General features: G+C 34.8%; 1 protein-coding gene across 1 annotated transcript in view; it reads left to right on the top strand.

Annotated features, from left to right (window-relative positions):
* DYNC1I1 (dynein cytoplasmic 1 intermediate chain 1) overlaps positions 1 to 20,830 on the top strand; it is a 204,736-nt gene that overhangs the window by 167,285 nt on the left and 16,621 nt on the right. The window contains exons 15-16 of the mRNA XM_081343261.1: positions 8,345 to 8,485; positions 17,484 to 17,609. Coding sequence (XP_081199387.1) covers positions 8,345 to 8,485; positions 17,484 to 17,609 — 267 coding nt within the window. The remainder of the gene's footprint in view (positions 1 to 8,344; positions 8,486 to 17,483; positions 17,610 to 20,830) is intronic.

Raw genomic sequence — 20,830 nt, 5'->3', positions numbered from 1 at the left:
TCTACTGAATATTTTAATAGAAATTTTTAAAATAAAATGAAAAAAATTGTTCTGATAAACATATATTGCAACCTTATGGGGAAAATATGCAGGAAAAAAGTATGAACTTCAAAATATACATCTTTGCATTTTATAATGTACATATATTACCAGAACATTTGAATAATAACATTTATGGATGTACAAGTGGATACAGAACATTCATAGATGCATAAATGGGTGCACAAAATGTTTTATTGGGAAAATTGTTTGCCAAAATTATGTACACTAAAATCAGTTTAATTTCTCTAGGAGCGATATGCACAAAAGATAAAGCTGAATGTTTATCAGACTGTTAATTTGATTTAAAATCCTATAACTCATGTGAAGAGCAAATGCCCCTAAATCTATGTACTTTTACAAATGACTTTTCAATCTTTTTTACTGTAATCAGCAATACAAAAGGGCTTAGATACATGGTACAGAACCCAGTTAGAAGCATGAGATATCTATATGTTTCCTTTTACTCCAATTAAATCTCCTATTCACAAGTGGACAGTATGAATTATCTCCAAAACTGGGTGCCCTTTTCACACATTCAAAATGTTTAGGTCCCAAATGTCTAATAGAGCAGTAGATAATAAGTATAGCAATATAGGCCTACTCATTTGAAGAGAGAATAAGTGTCGTACAGTGCCCTATTTGGGTTGATCTTATGTTTTGCCACTGCATTCAAAGTTGACTTTCTGTGGCATATAAACATCTTTAAATGGACCGGGTGTGTGTGTGACAAACTATTTTGGGAAGAGAAAAGAAGCTCCAATTAAATTTATTGTGTCCCACAACAAAGAGTCATACATGTATGCAGAGCATGCTAATCATTTCAGTGAACCGTGTGTCCATCTGTTTGGTAAGTAGCATATTGGCTTATATGATAACAGTTCTGTATTTTATACAAGCTCAGCATTTTGAGTTTTGCTCAGAACTAAAGCAATGAATGAATTTTCTTCAGAGCTCAATTTTGTTGTCAAAAAGCCAAAGTGATTTCAAAGGAATGGGTGGAGTTGCTTGTTCAGGCAGGATTTTTTACTTTTTGCCCTTTACCTCTGGAGCCAGAGGTCTGGCTTCCATCCAGCTGTATGAGGAGAAGATTATGGTCTTTCTCTAGGTAATTTGAAGGAGCAAAACCAAAGCAAAACCTGGTGGTCAAAAGTCGGCCCTGGGTTTTTCCACAATGTTTTTCTTGAATTTGCTTATCTATCCCACAGTAATCACTGTATTTTTTAAGAAAGACTTTGAGCAGTCACATGTGCAAAATAACAGTTTTTTTTCATATAAAATAACCTATATATTTGTTATTGGTAGAATAATGGCTGCAAACATGCAGAAAAATAAATGCTCAAAACAGGGAAAGATACTACTTCAGCCCTTGCAAATGGCAACTTGAGTAAAAAAAAGTGACTATCCTAAAAATTCAGAGAATATGTAAAAGTAAAATACAAGTAGGTTAAACTACAAGTAGGTTACTCAGTTCTGATAAGCTGGAGCTCTTCTATTTGCTGATAATAGATTTGTGGAAATGCTTTTATAGATAAGCTGGAAATTGAGCAAAAGGCTTAACCTTTAGCAGTAACTGAAACCATTTTATTCACAGAGAAGTCCTTCTGAAGTTAATAGGTGATCTTGCAGAGTGGTGAGTAGAGTTGGGTGTCTTCAGCTTCTATGCCTCCAGTGTTGGCATAATTTCTGTCTCCAAGTAACACTGTATTTTGTCAGGCTGATCTGACACTTCATCAATTGTATTCAGTTTTTAAAATGTACTTGCTTTAGGGACTGTTTATATATTTATGCATTTTTCTTAGGGTTTTTTTCTGAATTTGAATCCTCACTGTACTTAGATTTGAAGAATCGAGTCATGTTCCATCAAAGATGGATAAAACATAATAGAATGTGGTAATCTATCAAGACTACAAAACAGTAATTTGAAGCATCAAAGCTCAAAAGTATGAGAAAGGAATAAGACCAATCAGCTCTATTAACTGTTCAAAATCTGAGTGCTTTGACCATTATACTGTAATTTTTCTCCAACACATTGAGTTGAACTTCTTTTGGATTGAGTTTCCTAAGATAGCACTGCTGTTCAGAAGGCCTGACTATCTGTATCATGACAGCTGTGGCCTAACTTGTATGGCCTTTATTAATTTAGTAATTTGAAATGCTGGCTGCTTGTCAAACTTTAGGTCAGAGGTCCCCAACCTTTTGGGCACCAGGGACTGATGGAGAGAGGTTTTTCCATGGACCAGAGGGTGCATGGTTTTGTGTGCTGCCTACATCGCACGGATGGGGCTTTGCTTGTTTGTGCGGACCAGTTGCAGGCATGGCATGGCCCGGTACTGGTCCATGGATCAGGGGTTGGGGACTCCTGCTTTAGGTGGTTTATTATATAAAAACAAAAAATGACAGGTATAATTTAAAACATCCCACTTGCTGTTTGATGATTGAAGAAGCTTTAAAAATCTCTATGGGAAGTAACTATTTTTACTACTTTTCTAAAGGGTAGGAAGATGGCAGTTAATCTGACCTAAGGAGGTCAGCTATTTTACACAAGTTGTCTTGTCCTCAACACCTTTGATCCCGCACTATTCTCTCCTAGCTAGAAAATAGCAAGGTCCCTAGCTGTACAGGATTTTAGAGGCAATAATCAGAATTGGTGCTGGGATCACTTGAATTGAGCTGGAAAGCCTACTGATGAACAGTGGAGCATTAGGAAAATGGGTGTATTCTTCTAAGCTAGTTAGTGCTGATCAACATGTATGTATATTTTGCACCAACTGCAGCTTCTGAATCCTCAAGGGGAGCCACGTGTAAAACAAATTACTATTGTCATGTCTTCAGCATCTCCTGATCCAGGAAACAGTGGTGAACCACTGAAGTTGGCAACAGGCATCTATTACAACATAGCCATTTTAATATACCCATTTTATGTTACAATAACCCTGTGAAGTAGATTGAGAAAAAATAATAGATTCAGACCAATCAGACCAGCTTTGCTAGTACAAGCTTAACACCATACTCCACTGCACCATACTCCACTGCTAATTTTACTTTTTTCAGACTATGATTCAAGCTCTTTCAATTATTTGAGTAGTAATTTTAATTCTTTTTAAGTTGCTGAGATAATAATCAAACCCATATAAACTCTAGGAACTAGCACAACTTGAGGGAGACTTTATTTTTGAGATGTTATATTTTTATTTTCTATTGGTTTTAACCATTGACAAAAAGATTATGATAAATTGTTATAATTTAAATGGAGTTACCTTAGTATCAAAAACATTTCTTCATTTTGTTTGTTTTTAGACTTATTAATAGAAAAATTAAAAGTACATAGCACTCAGTAACAAAAATTAGAAATAGTTTCCACAAAATTGGTTAAGCATGGCTATGTATGTATAAACTTCATGCAACTCTGAAAATCTTGCTTGTGGATTCAGCCAATGTTCCTCCAAGAACAGCAATTTTTAAGATAGCTGAAGAAGGAAATTAAGAAATATATGCAGAAGAATCAATTATATTTGTAAAAATTAATTTGAATTCAATTTAAATGAATTTTGTCATCATTCAGTCAATATTTTTATCTTAGCTATACACACACACACAAAATTTATTTCATGGAAACTGAGTCTTATTAGGAGAAGTGATTGTATTAGTAAAATGACATTCTCAAGTACAGTACTAAAGACTAACAGTGGTTCCAAACATAAGATCTCATATTCATTCATTCATTCATTCATTCATTCATTCATTCATTCATTCATTCATTCATTCATTTTCTGAAGCCACATATCTCAAGCAAGTGGCTCTGGGTGGCAAACAATCATAAAATGGAAAACAATTACAATTAATGCAAATCAAATATATATAGGAACGGAGAAAAAATCATCATAGATACAAGTATTTCAGAAAACAGAACCCTCACCCATGCCGTTATTTATGAAGTTATAAAAAGTTTTGTTTGCGTTATTAAGAATTTGTTAGGATTCCTAGAGATTAGTAGGAATAATTGATGCTTAAGCTCTTTTCCTGAATAAAAATATATAAGAATGCATTGTTAATCTCATGTGGAAACAAATTCTTTTTATTGATTCCTTTTTATAAATTCAGCTATGATGGCCTGATATTAGAGGAAACCACAAAAGTTTAATCACTATGTTATCTTGGAACCCTTTTCTCTTGCCTTCCTTTACACTTTGCATATAATAATTTCCATGTGAAGGTAATACAGATTCAGTATCATTAGGATGTAAATCAGGACATAAACCACCAAGCAAGCACCTCATAACAATTTTGCAGTAAGTCTGCAATATTCTTGCCCTGAAACCAGCATAATAAAAGTCCAAACCTGTCAAGGAAAACAGAAATAACATAAAAAATAGCTCATAGTATGTGATAGAAATTTACAGAGTCCTTAAAGGTTGAAGATTTGGAGGGTAGGTTATTCTAAAGCAGAGTTTTTTTAGACCTAAATAAAATGTCCAAAGATGAGTAATTTTTAAGAAAGTAGTGAGGAATTAGAATAAATGTAATATGCACACTGTAAGTGTCCATGCAAGTGAAGTTCCAGACTAAAATCCGATATACTAGACAGTAATGGATATTTCTTCTGAGTAAATATGCACAGGATTACATAGTATGTTAGATTAAATTTTGCCAGGTACTAAAGAAAAGTGTCAGATTTCACCAGAAGCTACTGGAAGAGAGACACAACGGGCTGTTCTAGTTTGAAAACAAAGGCCTCTGTTATTCCTCTTCCTCTTTAACTTTATCAGAATACATGGGTTCCTTGCAAGGCAAAGATAAGTAGTGAGTACTTCTTACTATTATCAAAGCTGGATATAATTTCATATCATGTACTAAGTAAAAAGCTAATACAACCTCATTTGTGCAGCACTATCTTAATTGTCTGACTCATCTTCCATTTTTCAGAATTTTTCCAAGTACAATAAATATTGCATTTGACAAAGGTGATAAAAATGAAAAAAAAAGTTTATACAAAAGTGATACAAAAAATGTAGCAGCAACTCAATAAACCTAAGAACTTTTGGGTAACATTTATGCAAGCTGTCCAAATGAATGCAAAGTGAAAACAGTATGGCGCTCTGATGAGTACAGTGAAGAAACTTTGTAAGAAATACAATTCATAAATATGTCTTAATTATTCTTTCTATGAAATGGCTTGTCTCATGAAAAAACAAATCTGATAGATTTTGTTATAGCTTTTAAGCAGTTAAATGCTAGTTAAAACCTGTGAACATGTTCACATGATTTCCTTTAAGTAGTGAAGTTCTTAACGAATGGCGCCTCCTGGATTAAGGAAGATCATCCATGCAGATCATCCATGCAGGGAGGCAGCTGAAACTTTACCTAGACACAAGTTTTTATTTTCATCTTTCTGTGTACATACTATTCTTTGAGGTAGGCCATCAAAATAAGGGGTTTATCAAAAATTACTAGAAAACCTTATAGGATGAGCATGCTACCTCTGGCATTTACATGCCCACTCTTCTATTGGGGAAAGGCCTAAACCGGCCCTATTTTGTAACTTGTATCTTCATATGCAGTACTTAAGACGTTGATCATATTAACCTCATTCTAAAGCCATCAGAATTATGTCAAATCCTGTTTCTTCACATGAAAAGTTATTATTCATCTATGATTGTCTGAATAAAAGAAGGAGGATTTAACAGAAGACTTAAGTGAGTGGATAGATTATAGATGTTTATAATGCAATGTGTTCTATAAGATACATAGTCTAAACATTGGGAGAAAACACTGAGCAATATTTTTAAAATTTTCTTCATCGGCTCTGTTTCTATCAAGATTTTATAACATCAGCATTTAACAATTCTAAGGATCACCTTGTGAGTTGCTGCTTTTGGGAAGAAAAGTGAAAATCAAAAAGGCAAGCAAAATGAACATTCATTAAAGAAACAAAGAGGTCATATTTGCCTTCTATTTTATTTCATGATGGCAAAGTTAAGAGTAATAATAAAGTACCATTAAGTCTATCTTTTTCCTAGCAGTTTCTTTGCTTTATGGTCTTTAATGCTCTTTCTCAAGATAGGAAAAAAAACAATGGAAAAATTATGGGAAATGACAAATGAGAGGGGGGAAAGTCCTTAAGAAGCCATGTATGGATCAGGGCATTTGCACAGTAAAGGTTTCATGCAGAAGCACTCTTGAGAAAATTTCAAAGAACAGCTTTCAATACAGACTCTAAATGTCTTGGACAATACCCAAAGATGCTTTTTCATGAGACAACAGGACTTTCTTGTTTTTCTTTGAAGATGTTTCACTTCTTATCCAAGAAGCTTCTTCAGTCAGAGCTGAAGAAGCTTCTTGGATGAGAAGCCAAATGTCTTTAAAAAATAAGAAAATCCAGTTGCCTTGTGAAACAGTATCGTTAGGATAACTATGACCTGGATGACATTGAATCTCCACAGACATCTTGGACAATATCTCAGATAACTTCCCTGCCAATGTTTATGGAAATCCTAGTCTAACATTTGTGGGAGGCACCAGACTGAGAAAGGCTAGTCTTGTCAATCTTGAGAAGGCAAAGTTGAACATCTGGATATTTTTTGATAATGTTTTTTTGAAATTTTGGTAGTGAATGCTGTTCACTAAAGGACTTAATCAAATTAGTAATGTATCCAAACAAGTGAATGAGAGAAATCACATGCAGTCAACGGAGAGTTGTAAATGTGTGTCAGTCCATAGCTAAATGTCCTTAAAATGTCTGGTCTGGGTAGATATTTTATGCAAGTCAATTCTTATAAAGTTAATTGTCCATCAAAGTGAAGAACGTTCTGAAAAATTCTTAGATCAGACTGAGAATTTTTGATCATCCAGATGTGAAATTACAATTTCCTCCATTTCTCACTACTGGCCATTAATAATAGAAATGTAAATTACAGCTTGCTCACATGTGGAAGGTGACATATATTCCATAGTTGCTCTAAAGCATTTCTGACACTAATATATGAACACAATGAACAATTATTGAAAAAAAATATTGAAAAACTTCAAAGAAGTTCAGTCCTATGTATGACTATTTTGTGTGTGATCAATTCCATCTTATAAAACAATTGTTAAATCCTCAGAAGTTTAATACTGAAACTTCCAAAATTTTCCAAGTATATTTGTGTTTGCACATACATACCTATTTACAGATATACACAAATATACACTCAGTCACCTGAATTCATGTAAAAATCCTGTTGTTTAGGCTTCTGTGGTGGATAATAAGAATATTTAATTTCTTTATTGTTTTGGAATTTTCATTATCATTTAAATGTTATTTTACTGTTAACTGGGAACTAGGCAAAGCTATTATTCAGAATTGAGAATAAGGAGAAGCAAGTAAGTATAATGAATAATTCATCACACCCAATTATATGTTACAGTTCCCATGTACTTTTAAACTTGTCTCGCCCGCCTGTCTATTGTGAAATGAAATGATGCGTAAATTCGTAAAAGTCAAGCGGCAGCGCCACACTCTTGGCAGCTGCACGCTCTGAAGTTCGCCACCTCTTTTCTGAAATGAGAATCTCGAATACCAAGTTTGGGGGTGGGTGAGATTTTGTAAACCTCTCTAGACTCTGCAGATCACATTGCTCTTACCAAAAGAAAAACAAGAGAACAAAAGAATCGCTTGAAATTAAGGCGATGCGATAGGCAGTTCTATTAGCAGAAAGCGATGGCATAGAGTAGGAGAGAACAGAATTTAGGGGACCGCGTTCAGCCATCTAGATGATGGGACGAGGAAAAGGAAGCTGGTGGCATGTTTGGGAATAGCGCAAGCTGTTTGCGTTATTTGCGACTTTGCGCAAGGAGCACTAGGTGGCAGTCATCGTCTTCCCTTGCAAAGCGGGAGCCTCTGGAGACTTCTGGGTGTAAGCTTAAGCTTATGTGAAAGAGGGAACGAGAAAGATTTCTGACTAGGGGCAAGTCGATCCCATAGCATAAACTATGGGTGGCGTTTCCCTACCCCCTCCACAATGTAGTAGCAGTAGCGGCACCCTTTACCTATACAGTATGCAATGTATGGGAAATCGTTCCCCTTCCCAATAATTTCTCGTACGGTTACTCCCTCTCCCCGGACAATGGCTGCCCCCCCCCCTGGGAGAGCGCCGCCGCAGGCCCGCCTTCTGCGTCCCCGGACCTTTCATCTGCGGGAAGTTTTATGACACTTGGTTGAATGTGCAAAGTTTTTAATTAGACTCTCCAGACAGCCCGAGGCGGCAGTAGCGCCACGAAGTCTTCCTGCCCTTCCCTCTGCTTTTTCCCCTCCCCCCTTTTGCAGCACAACAAGCCGCTCTATTCCTTTGAAGACAATGCCGACTATGTCTACGACGTCATGTGGTCTCCTGTGCACCCCGCGCTCTTCGCCTGCGTCGACGGGATGGGCCGATTGGATCTCTGGAACCTGAATAATGACACCGAGGTGAGGCGGGGAGAGGATCGGTTCTTGGGAGTGGAGGGAGCTGGCGACTTTCTTGCTATTGTTTTTTTCTTTTTTAACGTTTGCAAAGAGGAAACCGGGGAAGAGAAGTGGGCTGCGTTGCCTTCCTGAGGCTAAGCCTCTCCGTGGCATGTGCAGCACATTCGAGAAAAAAATGGACTTTCCGCTTTCCTTTTTGCTCCATGGCCCTAACCAAACCTGCCCCAGATTTCCATGCCCTTAGGTTTCCAAGAAAAAGCCCAGCCGTCTTCTTCCCCGCAGGAAGCGCGTTCACTGATCTCTGTATACAGGGTGTCTTAAAAACACTTATTTCACCATTCTTTTTTTATTTCTGGCAAATCGAATAGCTTGCAAATCTACCAAAAGTGTAGGGAAGAACCCCCTCCCCCCCCGTTGCACAGTCGCTTCTGCTGATTTGTGGAAAAACATTGCCATTGATACTCGATTATTATCACCACACGAAGCCCGGTGCGCCACGTGAAGGCAGCTGTCCTCTTCTACAGAGGGGCTGGCGTCTAATGGGCGACGGTACCTACTCCTCCCACTCGACTGTGCCAGATTCCTTTAGGGAAACTTCCCCTTTGTGGTGAACTACATTTCCCTTCATTCCCAGTCAGGAAGGTTATACTGGCTCAAAATGATGGGAGATGCAGACTGGCATCTGTAGCCCCACTTCTATTCGTTTATAGACCACAACAAAAAGTGATTCGCTTTTTGGGGATGGGGAATAACTACTTTTGTAGTAATCAGCCCACCACCACCCTATTCTAACTATGCTTCTATATGTTATAAAGGACATTTTTCCTTCCCACTTGGGGTCTGCAAGCTTTTTGTGTAAGTAGCAGGCTTAATTATGGTCAAGTAGCTCAAGAACAGGTTCTTACTTTTTTATCCAGAAACATGAGCAGAGATCTTCAGAGCAAGTTGATTAACTCTTATTTATTTGTTTTACATGCTAAAATTTGTGGTTGTGTTAAATGCGCAATGTGTTCTGACAAATTTCCTTTAATACTTTTCTACTTTACTGCAGAAGTTTATGTAGGCTCATGGATAAAAAAGAAACATAGTCTCCTGTCATGTTCTTTGTGTACATAACTCAGTGTTTGATTCAATATATTAAGACATAACTGTTTGTTTTTACCTAATACTGTGCTATAATAATAGCCATTTTGGTTTGCAAACCATGGCTCAACGTTTTGGCTATAACCCAGCCAAGTGTAATTATTCAAGAAATCGCCCTTGCTTATTAACCTGGACATTCTAGGCATACTGGTAGAGTATCTTCTACATTTCTCACCACTTGACATTCTTCACTGGGAATGCTGGGAATCTCAGTCTGCATATTTGAAGATAGTTCATTCAAAGAAGACTGCTATGTATCATGGTTAAGCAAACCATTATTTTATGCAGTGGGTGAATTCAAGACTGCATTCTGGGATATATATTTCTGAGTGACTGTGTATAACGTTACACTGTAAAAAAAATCCCCCAAAAGCTCCACAAAATAGTTATGTTCAGTCCTTTCCTGACTGGGTTAGACCATGTTCATTAATTTAGAAGGCCCGAAAGCTTGCTAAACCTGTACAAGGTTGTGTTTAAGGATAATTTGGTTGAGATCAAATCTTGTTAAAATCTCTGGAATTTATATTGGCTGTCATTTTAAATATAAGTACTGCCTGATTCTATTTAATTATTTACTCAATATTTAGTCCACTGAATTCAGTGGAACATATTCCTGGATACAGATGAATGTATGTGCAGCCCTGTTTGAATGTTGGCTATTACTACTTCTGTAGTAGTTTTTTTAAGTAGCAATCCTGATACTAGATAATTTTACTGTGGCTTTGTGAACCAAGCTATTGTGATTTGTAAATTATAATTTATCTCACGCATATTACATGAATCCAGCCACTCAGTAAACTAAGATAAACTATGATTTAGTGTAACCTCTCAGCTTCACGGTACCAGTAATATGGGGAAAATAAAAGAACATGGAAGCACTAAACCCAGGAGTAGAGTGATAAAATGATGTAAATTACTTCATTTTAATGTTAATATACATAACTAGAGGAAAAATTGCTTCTAAAGAAATGTAGATTTACAGTGATCAATAGGGAAAATAAGCTGAGGAAAATTAATTAAAATATTGTATCTTTGTATAGTAAATGGATTATAGTGTTTTTGTCCTCAACTTTTTAAAAATTTAGAATTTTTAAATTTCCTATTTTAAAAACATGAAGCATATTATTATTTAATTGTTTATCCTTCATTTTTTAATATATAACTCAAGTATTAGGCAATGAACATGCCTAATACTAAATATAGTATTTTTTCACACAATTTCTGTGCAAATCCTGGCTAGCGTCCTTGCAATTAGGTCTGATTTACACATGTAGCAGAAGGGAGCTCCCCTTACAATTATAATAAACGAGTAATATTTTTAAGTGTTCTTTTATAGAAAAACCAACTACCAGACACAGGTGGAATACCAGTAGTTAGTTAAGACAAGTTGGATTAGAAAGAACCACTTTTTCTCATTTTTCTTGAAGAAAAGGCTGCATGGGAGAAAATTCTTTGCTTGCAGACTCTTAAGGGTTTTCAGTCCACACTGAACCTCTTTTTCACAATCTTGCATTTAAAGACCTAAGCTAGGATATTATTAGTTAGTAGATAACATTCTGAAAAGTAAACCAGGATAAAGCCTCAATTTTGCAAAGTTCATTTGTTGTGTGAGGTGATTTCTCAAGAAACTATGTACATATCAACCAGGCATGTACCTAATGAAGGCAGATACACTATCATTTTACATTTATTATGGCAAGGCTTATTTGAAGCAAAAGTAAAAATAATAAAAGAAATATTCTTGGGATATTCTGAATTCATATTTAGCAAACAAATTATTCATGCTGGTGTAAAGCATATTATAGTTTAAGACAAATTAATATAATTTATTCTTAAGTTACCATTATTATTTAGTTCCTATTTATGTTCTGTGTGAATCTTGTTTTTAAACTGAGATGTGGGTTATACATTTTCTAAATAAATATTTTGAAAGCTTTCACCTTTTTGTGTGATATATATTTTCTCTTTTGAAGAACACATACTTTTCTTTGCAAGATTCTCTTGAGATTAAATTTTTGAAATGTAAGAGTGAAGATTTCTATTCCAGTAGCAGCCAGAAATATAAAAAGTGGAATCATATAGAGAAAACATTGTTGCATATTTAGCATTGGAAGAGCTGAAGTGGGACATAATTAAAAGGAAGAATTTGAGAAGATACATTTAGTACATGAAAATCAATATTTTTGCTGTAATTGTTTTTGCTGTTCTTTATTTGTCTCATGTTTTTTATTCTGAATTCAAAAGATGTGGAGTTATTTCTCTTTCCCCATGGTGAAATAAGAGTGCATATTCTTTATTTTTACAGAAATAGTTTCTTGAATCTTTTATTGCCTTTTTTTGCAAAAACAAGCTTGCCATTTAGTAATAATGCCACAACCAAGGTTTGAACTTGAGTTCTGATAACTATTACCTCATACAAACTAACACATGCATTTTTGAAGTGTTTGTTAGTTGAAATTCTGACAGAATTGTAAGATAATAATAAGGTAATGCAGAATAAAGCAACGAGGCCTGTAAAGCAACTACATGAAAGTAATGATGATAATTCATTTCACTTTTGTAGCTGCAGAAGAATAGCTGTATAGCAAGAATATAAAATTCAATGTATGCATTGGTACGATACATGCGTGAGACAGCAACTGTTAAGGCAAGACAAAATTTAATCAATCGGGTGGTATGTGAAGGGGCAGATGAGTGAATTTATGTACTTGTGGAGATATAGCACAGAATTAACCCAGCAAATACAGCAAAAGCAATATAAAACGATTTTCTTTTTCACTTTTTAGTCTTCCTTTCATATCTCTGTAATGCATTTCATAGCAGAAAGAAAATACACATTTTTTTTTACTTATTTGGCTGTAACTCATGTAAGACAGGTAAGGAAGGACAAATCCTGAAAACTGGATTGTCAACTAGAGACTAGTCTTTTGAAGTGCTCTTAGCAGGAAGTTTCAGAGGCAGCTTAATTATAAAGTAGCTGAATAGGGAGGATTTTTTTCTCCTTCAGTTATTACTTTGAGGTAAAGGGACAATTTGGAAGAGGGAACACATCTTTACAGATGTTATTGTTAGGAGAGTTAACTGTCAATATTCTAAAAATTCTTAAGAGCCAATCTTGCTGCTTTTAAAATGAATGGGAAGAAATTTGTCCCCTTTTCAATTGAAACAGCAAGTCTTCTTTACATAGGGATGTTGAAATTGATCAGAGCAAAGGAGTTTGTGAAATTAACAAGAATATAGCCATAGAATTTACTTTACTTTCATTTGTTTAATTACTTTATTCTCATTTGTTTGGACTGCTAGTATACGTTACATGAAGAAATGTCAGGATTTTTTTTTCTCTCTTTTTTCCCGTTAGGACATCAGCAGGAATAAATTCAATACAAGCATGTTGCCAGTAAAAACTAATCAGAGACCCACAGTAGCAACCAAGGAGAAAATTCTTTAACAACTGAAAATGATTTTCCTTTTGATCCTTTGCCTGGCAATTTAAAACTACAAAACAATGGTTTTATTTCCTGAGAAGTATTGGGCCACAATCCAGGCAGTGTTAAGCGCATTGGGCATCATTTTCAGAGATAAAGCAAAACCAGTCCTAAACTTAGATCACTCCCAATAAAATTAAAGAAAATGCACCTTAGTTTGAACCATCCCCTTAGCTTTAATAACTTAGTTTTTAGTTCTACATATCTATAATCACAGAAAAATATGATTTGTTACTAGATAGAAGGATTTATCTTAGACTAATAACATGGTTGCAACATTACAGTTTTAATAGACTAAGCTGTTTAATAAACAGACAAAATTATTGGTAGGTAAGTTGGTTGGCATTATAATTTGTGATAAAAATGCAGGATCTTAGACATTGTTTTAGAACATATGATTTTCAAATTTCCAGTTTAAATCATTGGGAATTTTGAAAATCTTACCGCTAGTGTTGCACTTCAGTCCCAATGATTTAAATTGAATTTGTTTTTCCACAAGTTTGGGATCAAGTTAATTGATAAGCTTAAGCTGACTGTTTTGATGCAACTCAGTTGCAGACAACAGTATTGGCAATATATATCTTGTAAGGTGCCACATTGTGTGTTTTTATTGTGACAGAGATATGCAATATGGATTCTCAGTTGAGTATAATGAACCTACCAATCCATAGCACAACTTGAAATGACAGGTCACAGTAGCTTTGTTCCTAGAAGTTGCTTCATGCACTTCATGTAAATAATGGTAAAGCTAATTAGGAACAGATTATAGATGTACACATGGTTTTAAAATGGGCCCTAAACATTTAGGGTATTTATAAAAAGGTCCTGGAAAGGCTTCTTGTTGCAACTCTTAGAAGAAACTGCAGTTTTGAACTCCCTGGGACAATAACAGCAACTTTCCAAGTTCATAGCTTAATTAATTTAGTTTCAACCCTTATATCGTGCTTTTCTCTTAAATATTCAAAATAGGTAATGGTGAAGAAAATATTGTTTTGATGATAAATGGTGGCAGAAATACAAATTAGTAAGACTATCGAAACAATGCAAAAACTAAAAGGTGACACCAAAAGATGAACACTATAATTCAAGTATATTAAGCTTCATAAAATGAACCATCACCTCTCAGAAAGTGAACAGGGATCACAACCTTAAAGAATTTGTTACTAATCTTGGGTGCCTATAAGTGTAATACAGCATATTTTATGACAGTGTTCTAAATCGGGTGCTTTGCAGATGTGTTGGCACTACCAATAATGGAATTCATACCCAGCAGAACCAAAGAGTGGAGATGTCTGCACTCTAGCATAGAACAGAATACAACAGACCCAGTGAAGTCTGTCAACTCCGTACAATTATCTTGAAAATTGTTTTATGGATATATAGATAAATTTCAATTTGCAAAATTTTTGATGCTTGGAGAATTCCTTTTTAAAATCACCATTGGCTTTCTGTTTGTTAAAAGGGTTGAAATACTTTTCTTTTTGATGCAGGTTTTTTGTAATCCTTAGTTGATTATGGGAGTTTGGTTGTACTTGTTTATCTCAAAAGCAATAAGGGAAATCCTCAAAGCTTAAAATAATGTTGATGACCAGATATTAAGTTATTTGTCAAATGGGTCTGAAAGTATTTTTTTCTATTTCATGTTTTAATTCATTTAATTAAATAATAATAGAACTCTAATAAATATACATTGAACTATATTCTCTTAATGAAGTCTATAACCATATATTTAAAATGGCATGACTTGAGAAGAAATGTTATCAGTATTAATTGTATTTTCTTACATTTGAGGCTAAAACAAAATTCTGCATTCATGCCTCCTTTTGAATATAATTTTTAGTTACATTCATGTCTTCTTCATGAATGTAATTTTCATGATATAAAATGATTTCATAAATTATATCCTGAACATGTATCCAATGTAGTTAGCATTTTTCTACCAATTCTTTCATATTAAATAATACATTATTACTATTGTTATATTAGTCTTTTATCTCACCTTGTTTTAAAATATATGTTTGGTCAACTCAAGGCAGCAAACATACTTAATAATCTTACATTTTATTCTCCCTACAATAACAATCCTCTGAGGTGGATTTAACAGAGAGGGTGTCTAACCCAATGCCACCGAGCTAGATTTCATGCATAAGGAAGTGTTAGAACTCACAGCCTTCTGGTTTCTAGACGAATATCTTAACTACTACACCAAACTGGCCTTTGTGTGACTAGAATTAATAATTAAAATTGTTTAAAAATTGGATTTCAGGATTATGTAAGGATAGCTATGAAATGATTCATTCAGTTCTTCTGAGCTTTCTACTCTTGAATTCCATGCAACAGTTTTGGGAGAGAAAGCTGGGAATATTTATTTCCAGATTTAATACTTCTCAGATAGATACTCATTTTACATTTGGATGCTAGATTTTGATAAGAAAACCAGAAATCCTTGTAGAATACCCAAAATATTTGGAACATTGTTCTAATTTGTCTGGACTTATGTAAACAAAAATTACATGCTTTAAAATTAAATAAACTTGTTTTAATAATTTCTCCACAAATAACAATTTTTTCAAACCCTAGTTCTACCTTTGTTTGTTTAGTGGTTCAATCACAAATTGAATTGCAGTTTTAGTGCTTTTTTCATTCTAAGAAGAGCAACTCTATGGGGCTATAATCATATGCTTAATGCTTTTGTTATGTTGTAATTTGTAGCATATTTATAAATTAGGTTTTTAATTTTTAAATTTTTAGACTGCCCTTCACTCACAACATAATATATTATCCTATAACTGTGTTTTCTCAACCTTGGCAATGTTAAGATATATGGCCCAACTCCCAGAATTCCCCAGCCTGCATGTTAGCAGTGCAGAAGCCAATGGAAACAATACAAATTCAACTCAACAAATAGAAAAGCCTGGGAAAGTTAAAGGGTTTTAATCAGATGTTTTGGAGAAGACAATTTTGGTCCTAAGGATAGTATTACAACACTGGTTGGGGACTTCTGAAAAAGTCTTTTTATAACTTCTTAATTCACTTATCAAAGAAAGCCCATCAGATGGTCTTAATATATACTCTAGTGTGGTGTGATTTTAAATGCAAATTTATACAAATGAAAATCGCTTCTTAATTATAGAAGTGTCCTTTGTCAAGTATTTAGCAAGCATTGACACCTGAAAAAATTAAACTATCGAGTTATTTTTTAAATAAGTCATATTTTCTGTTGAAAATATTAATAAACTATTTCTGTTTGTATAAATTCTGCTGAAAAATATTTCAAAGAATCTCAGAACATCAGCTAAAAATTAAATTTTATCCTTCCTAAAGTTAGGCTGACCTAACTTTTGACAAGCAAGGCAAAGTTTCAGAAAGAAACACATTGTTTCCCTCACATAAAAAAGGACATCAAAGTTGAGTGTGTCCACTTTGCAATCTTTTCCTTTATCTTAATGTTTGCTATTAGTTTGAAGTTTGTGGGTCCAGTCAGTGACTACTGGTTGGTAAGAAATTGAGTAGATCTTGCTCAAAAATTATCTTGCTAACAAACCTATGAGGTAAAATTTGAATCCATTTCTGAAATATTTATGTTGAGCTTACTTGTTACTGAATAATTTAATTTTATAAAGCGATGGAAATAAGAGTATGTGTACATGAGGATCCAGATGGTATTCCACCTGATACATGTATTACATCTAAACTGATTTAAATTCAGAAACCTCACTCGATTCAACTTCAGTCTTCAGATTTCATACTTACATATAGTTGTTATTGTGCAGTGTATAGAATATGTAGACCAGTTTACTGTGCTGCATGGCTGCTATGCTCTTGACTTGACCAGTTTAGCTTTTGCAGTTCCTCATGTGCTTTTCCTGGACAACATGTTCCTCAGTTTTGCAAAATGAGATGTAAGTTAAAGAAATAACATGAAAGTTATTAATGCCCTACTTTTAGTTCTCTTTTTTGTTTATTTGTTTATTTCTGACCTCATCCTGTGTCCTCTAAACTAATTGCTTGAGGTCAGTAAAATGTTTATATAAAACCTACAAGGATAGGATCTCTCAATTTTCAATTTATACTTGGTACCACATGTAAGCTCATTAGTCTTTGCCAGTCATCTTTTGATCATCTATTAGGCCACACCAAAAAAAAAAACCTGCTGGTTTTAGCATGTCTCCAAGCTTGGATTAAAAAAAAAAACAACTTAAACATTTGTGTCCCTTGGTCTCCATGTATTGTCAATAAGCCTTTCTGCCATTTAAAGTTTGATTTTCCTCTGCTTTCCCTCTCTTCATATTTTTCATGTAAAAGACAATGAATTCCTTTATAGCACACATGTTTTATAAATGTCCTCATCCATATTGCAATGTCTTTGATAGGTTCCAACAGCTAGTGTGACTATTGAAGGAACTTCTGCTCTCAATCGTGTCCGTTGGAGCCAGGTTGGGAAAGAAGTAGCTGTCGGCGACTCTGAAGGACGAATCTGGATCTATGATGTTGGAGAGGTACTTAAACTTTATAAATATTTGGATGTTTTGGAATGGTTTTCATAGAATATTCATGCAGTGAACTTTGTCGGGTTTGGGAAGCTAAGCAGAGCTGCTTAATATTTGAATGGAACAAAGATTTATACAGAAAGTCATAATGATTGAAAGATAATAATGCTCCTGATGATACAACACATAATCCCTATATATTTGCATCCTAAAATTTTGTTGCTTGCCTTTCCTGATGCCCTGCAAGCACTTATAAGATGAGAGGCCACTAAGGAATGGCAAAGGGCTAGAATGTGAAGTGGGGAAAAAAACAACAATCAGGAAGAAGCCAATAATAAATCCTACTGTCATGCAGGTTACCTGGAGGTGATTATGTAATTATCAGGAGTTAAGCTTGAATTAAAAGAGACTTGACCTTGATCCTAGTATTGGAATTAAATTAGTGTATCAGTTCAGAGGCATAATTATCTGATGCAATGTGAAATCAGTCCTTTTGTGAAACCAGGGGAACTTCAGTTTGTAGTATACAAGTACTTGAAATGTTCCTTATGCTACAGTTGCTAAGATAAATTTCAAAAGGTATACCCAGCACATTTAAAATGGATGATAATATATTCATGGCTAATTATTAATGCTGTTAACTTGATTGCTGTTTATTACCATTGACTTTATTTTAAAATGTATATAACACCTTGATTTCATTCATTCAGAATTATGCAATAAAAAGTTCTTTAATATTTTTAAATAGGTTCTTACCCTAATTGAACTTCCATGTTTTTCCAAATTCACAAGATACCAGTGCACTCAAAAAAGTGCTTCCTTTTAGTTCTATAAAATAAGTTACCGCCAGGCCAATCAGCTTCTTGGAAAGACTTGCTGTTTAGTTTTAGTCTTTCTTTCTGCAGACTTCTGGAAAGAATTGATTCTACATGTTTTATAAGCGCTGCATACATACATACTACAAAATGGGAGCATCTGTCTTTCTTTACACTGAATAAAGATCTCCAAATGAGACATAGAGCTAATAACAATGACCATTTCTAGCATTTTAGATAGAATCTGATTGGTTGCTTTATATTCCAAGTCCTTTTTTTCTAAAGAAAAACTCATCTTTGAAGCCTTTGGGACACCGTATCCTCATGTCCTATTTTGCAGAAGATAATCTTTGCTTACATTTGGCTTCCCCAACTAGTTAAATGTGTCAAACTAGACATGTCAAGGTATAACTCCAAATCTTCCAGGCCAAAATTACTATTGGTTTATATATGTAATCCAAAGTTAAGCAAATATAAAAAATGTATTGATTGATTTTATTTATAAGTATAGCATAAACCATGAGAAGGTATTCATTAGCATTTAAAGCGCTGACAAAGTATGTAAAAAGATAAACCGATTAATTTTCCTTACTATCATGGAGAGTTTTAATTATATTACTATTTGAATGATTGCAACTGTTTCTAAATACGCATATAAAATTATGGAAATAGTGCCCTTTGTCTTCTTTCTGTGGGCAATACATTCAGAACATAATTGGTTGGATTAATAATGGAATTACTTTTTGTTTTGTAAGTAACTGAAATAGTGGTTTCTAGACTGCAGAATGGAGAGAGGTTTTATTTAATATTTCCTTGACATACTGCCTACAAAATCCTACAAAATCCCTCTAAACAATCTTCTAGATTGTACCTAAATAAGAGAAAACATTCACACTTTACCAACTTATCCTCAACTCACAAAAAGTTAAACTGTGAAAAAAGTTTCTGAAATATTAAACAGCTGTGTCACAATATCAGAGAAGTAATAGGTCTGTCTTTTTTAATATAATCACTGAAAGAATTGTTGAATAGAGAAATTATATTGTTTTAGGTATTCTTTGCTCATACTCATAGAACTGATTATACAATGAGATTGCCCAAAGAGTAATGTGTAAAAGTCAGGAATATAGGTATTCTACCCCAAGGGTTCATTAGAATAGATGCTTTTTTTAGCCATTCCAGCACTTCATTGTCTACAGTATAATCTATACCAGGGGTCGGCAACCTTAAACATTCAAAGAGCCACTTGGACCCGTTTCCCAGAGGAAAAAAAACACTGGGAGCCGCAAAACTCACACGCACATGCGACGGGGGGAATTTGATTGAAGAGTTTAATTAAAAAGAAATAGAAGCTACTGTGCATGAGTTCTCTCCCTCTCTCCCTCCCCCTCTCCCTCTCTCTCCCTCTCTTTCTCTCCCTCCCTCTCTCCGATCTTCTGCTCACCTGGCAAGCTGGCTTCACGCTGTTCTGGACAAGCTGATACACATTCTTATTGGGCTGGCTCTCCTGCCCTTGAGAGCTGCTGCTTTTTACTGCTTCCTGTGGAGACGCAGCAAAGGCAGGAGCCCCGCCCAATAAGCTTGTCAGCTTCTCGGAGAGCAGTGTGAGTTTTACACACACACACACACACACACACACACAGAGAGAGAGAGAGAGAGAGAGAGAGAGAGAGAGAGAGAGAGAGAGAGAGAGAGAAAAGGGAAGTGCAAGTGCCTCTCTCTGTCTCTCTCTTTGTCTGCAAATGCCTGGGAGCCGCAGAAGGCCGAAAGAGCTGCATGTGGTTCCAGAGCCACGGGTTGCCGACCCGTGATCTATATAGTGGTGTTCATAGTAAGCCACCATTGTTATCCCCAGGGTACATATGAATATTGAAGTTTAAAAAATGCTTTCTCTATACTGTAGGAAGGAGATTTGTAAAAAGCATTTCTTAGTCTACAGCCATCTTTCATTTTATTATCTTTCTTATAAATAATGAATAAAATGGGCCATAACGCTGTTGCTTAAATGTGCATGCTAGGTAAGGATGAAAGAAAATTGTAAAGAAGAGTAAGCTGTAGGGTGAAGAGTAAATATAATGTAAATTAGCAAGCTGAATAAACCATGTGGCAGTGCAGCTCTGAATTCTTCCCTACAATAGGCTAAAATTGAAACAAATTGAAGTCAGTATGGTGTGTGCTTGATGGACTGTGTCTCTTTGTTGCTGAATGCAGCATAAAGTATACCATCTGCATTACTGTTCCTGGAACAGTTAAGGGTGACTTATGCAGCAATCAGCTTTTATAGACAGAATTTGTTTTTTGTCATTATCTGTGATAGTCTACTGAGATCTACGCCTCCCACAGTAGGGAAATATTATAGAATATATACAGATTTAGCTTTAACTTACACAAAGTGATTTTATGGCCCATAGCAAA

Source organism: Vipera berus, assembly GCF_964194415.1.
Source record: "Vipera berus genome assembly, chromosome: Z".
Taxonomy (NCBI): Eukaryota; Metazoa; Chordata; class Lepidosauria; order Squamata; family Viperidae; genus Vipera; species Vipera berus.
The sequence above is the reverse complement of the archived record's forward strand: the minus strand, read 5'-3'. Positions and strand labels throughout refer to the sequence as shown.